We start from the raw sequence: 2,361 nt of genomic DNA, 5'->3' as shown, positions 1-2,361 counted from the left end.
GACATGATCCCGGGCCTCTTCTCCCCCATGCAACCTGAGGAGACAAGCAGGGCCGGTGGGAGTCTGGAGAACTGAGGGGCCCGTTTGAGCAGGATTATTCTCTTGTAGGACGGCACCACATTGAGACAGTACAAGTTTGGATTCTGTGTAGTCTTTCTCTCTCCTGGACCCCCCTCATCACCACCTCCTCACAGGCATCACAGGAAGTGTAGTGGTGACCACCAATGTTCCAAACACCAGCATGTAGGGCACAGCTTTCTGGGATCTTGGTGAAAGCATCTTCATCCTCTAAATTGAGTATTTGAAACTGTCTTAGACAGCCTCTGCCTGCATCTGGGTGCCCATCCCTCCTGAGAAGCAGAGGAACACAGAGTATACAAGAAGAACTCCACATCCATGGTTCATAGGTGTGCAAGGTTTGGTTGCACCTGGTTCTCTTTTTTATTTACTTTTTATGCAATTTTATTTTGGGAGACAGGTGTTCCTATGAATCACTGGCTGGCCTGGTACTCACTATATAACCCACACTAAACTGAACTCACAGTGATCTTCCTGCCTCAGCCTCTCGAGTGCTGGAATAATATATGGGTGCCACTCAGCTATACTTAAGACTTTATTAAACTGTGGGAAACGATCCTCCTGGGTCCTGAATTGTATATCTGCTATCATTTTCCTTAACAATTGTTGACTGTGGATTAGGAAAAGAAATCAATAATCAGAAAAGCAGAGTGTCACAAGATCTGTGGCCCAACGTATTGGTGGAAACCGTCTCAGAGTCTCCGAGATGCCATCCCAGACTACATGGACTGAGAAAGAGTGTCAGAAAATGGATCAGAGTTGTATACTAAAGTACAGAACAATACAATGAGTCACAAGGTTTTATTTCTGCCATTGCAGAAGGGAACTGATCCAGGAAGCTGTATTCAGGTGTGTAGGATCATAGGATTTCCTGTGGAGGACCACGGGATTCCTGGGCCTGAACTCATCAAAGCAAGACTTTCAGCAGAATAGTCAAAACTGATGAGATGAGCGTGAGGGGAGGGCTCCCGGTAGTTGCTGTTGAGATGGACGTGGATGGAGGGGTCCCATCGGTACATGAGGTCTGGATTTTCATATTGCCAAACATGTTCATGTTCAAGTTGCAAGCGGTTTCAGTAGCACAGCCCTTTCCATAAAAAGATAAAGTAGGCATTTCTGAATCTGCCAAGAGAAAGAGCCAGGGTCAGTCTCCCTCCTCTGTGCCCCCTCCTCACCCACATCCATTGGCAAAGGAAACTGCTCAGAATAGACAGAATCCATGACTTTGCCTCTGCATGAGAAACATGAACACAGCTCCAGCTCCACGCAGAGACCAGCCTAGTGTCCTTTGGTCCCATTGACTCCTCAGTGCCGATGGGACCTTAAAGGAACCCTTGTGTCTTAGAGAAAAGACTACCCTGGGCCCTTGGGGTACTCCCCAGCTATGAGAGATAAGGAGGGGAAAATAGAATAAAATACAGTTGATCCCCTTGAGCTAAAAGCCCTGGCCCAAATAGTCTGTGGTCCCTAGAAGAATGGTACCATAGAAACACATCACATTTCTACATTTCCTATGGCAAATTGAGGTCAAAGACCGTCCCACTGTTGAGGACTTCAACTCTTTTTAAGCTGTGTGACAGCCCAGTTTCCCCATTCATCTCAATTCACAAAGGCCCTTCCCTACCCACTGCACATCTACCTTCAGAATAAGCTTCCTTCAATCTCATCTAGCTGTAGATCCCATCGTTTAATTAGCTCCTAAAGCATCACTCAGTGAAATGTCTAACATGCTGATCAGAAGAGCGGCTACTGCCTCCCTGTCTGTACAGCCGGGAAGGAAAAACCCTGCAGTTGTTTTTGCATTTCTGTTCCGAGAGTTATGTGTGCCTCTCACAACAAATACACATACTCTCCGGAAAAAAACTATGACTCCTTTATTACATCCAGAATAGCATTATGCAAAACTCAAGTGCTTGGTCATGGGGTTTGAGTAATGGCATTTACCACAGGGATGATGATACCCAGACGGTGCCATCACCCCCTGAATTGTCAGGAAGCCAAGTTCCCGTTCGTGAGCACCATAGTAATGAAAGTGCTCAAACCCGACTCTCCTATGAGAAGCAGTTGTGTTCCTTCCTTACATCCAGAATAGCATTATGCAAAACTCAAGTGCTTGGTCATGGGGTTTGAGTAATGGCATTTACCACAGGGATGATGATACCCAGACGGTGCCATCACCCCCTGAATTGTCAGGAAGCCAAGTTCCCGTTCGTGAGCACCATAGTAATGAAAGTGCTCAAACCCGACTCTCCTATGAGAAGCAGTTGTGTTCCTTCCTCACCT

At 46.5% G+C, this 2,361-nt stretch overlaps 1 protein-coding gene across 1 annotated transcript in view; it reads right to left on the bottom strand.

Moving 5' to 3' along the window:
* Nucleotides 1-876: 876 nt before the first annotated feature.
* The window catches only part of LOC103746337 (protein RoBo-1-like), a 5,649-nt gene continuing 4,164 nt past the window's right edge, over nt 877-2,361 (bottom strand). Inside the window, exon 5 of the mRNA XM_008848477.3 lies at nt 877-1,200. Within this exon, the coding sequence (XP_008846699.1) occupies nt 986-1,200 (215 nt within the window). The 3' untranslated portion in view covers nt 877-985. The remainder of the gene's footprint in view (nt 1,201-2,361) is intronic.

This window comes from Nannospalax galili, unplaced genomic scaffold (genome assembly GCF_000622305.1).
Source record: "Nannospalax galili isolate Female #2095 unplaced genomic scaffold, S.galili_v1.0 scaffold17532, whole genome shotgun sequence".
Taxonomy (NCBI): Eukaryota; Metazoa; Chordata; class Mammalia; order Rodentia; family Spalacidae; genus Nannospalax; species Nannospalax galili.
The sequence above is the reverse complement of the archived record's forward strand: the minus strand, read 5'-3'. Positions and strand labels throughout refer to the sequence as shown.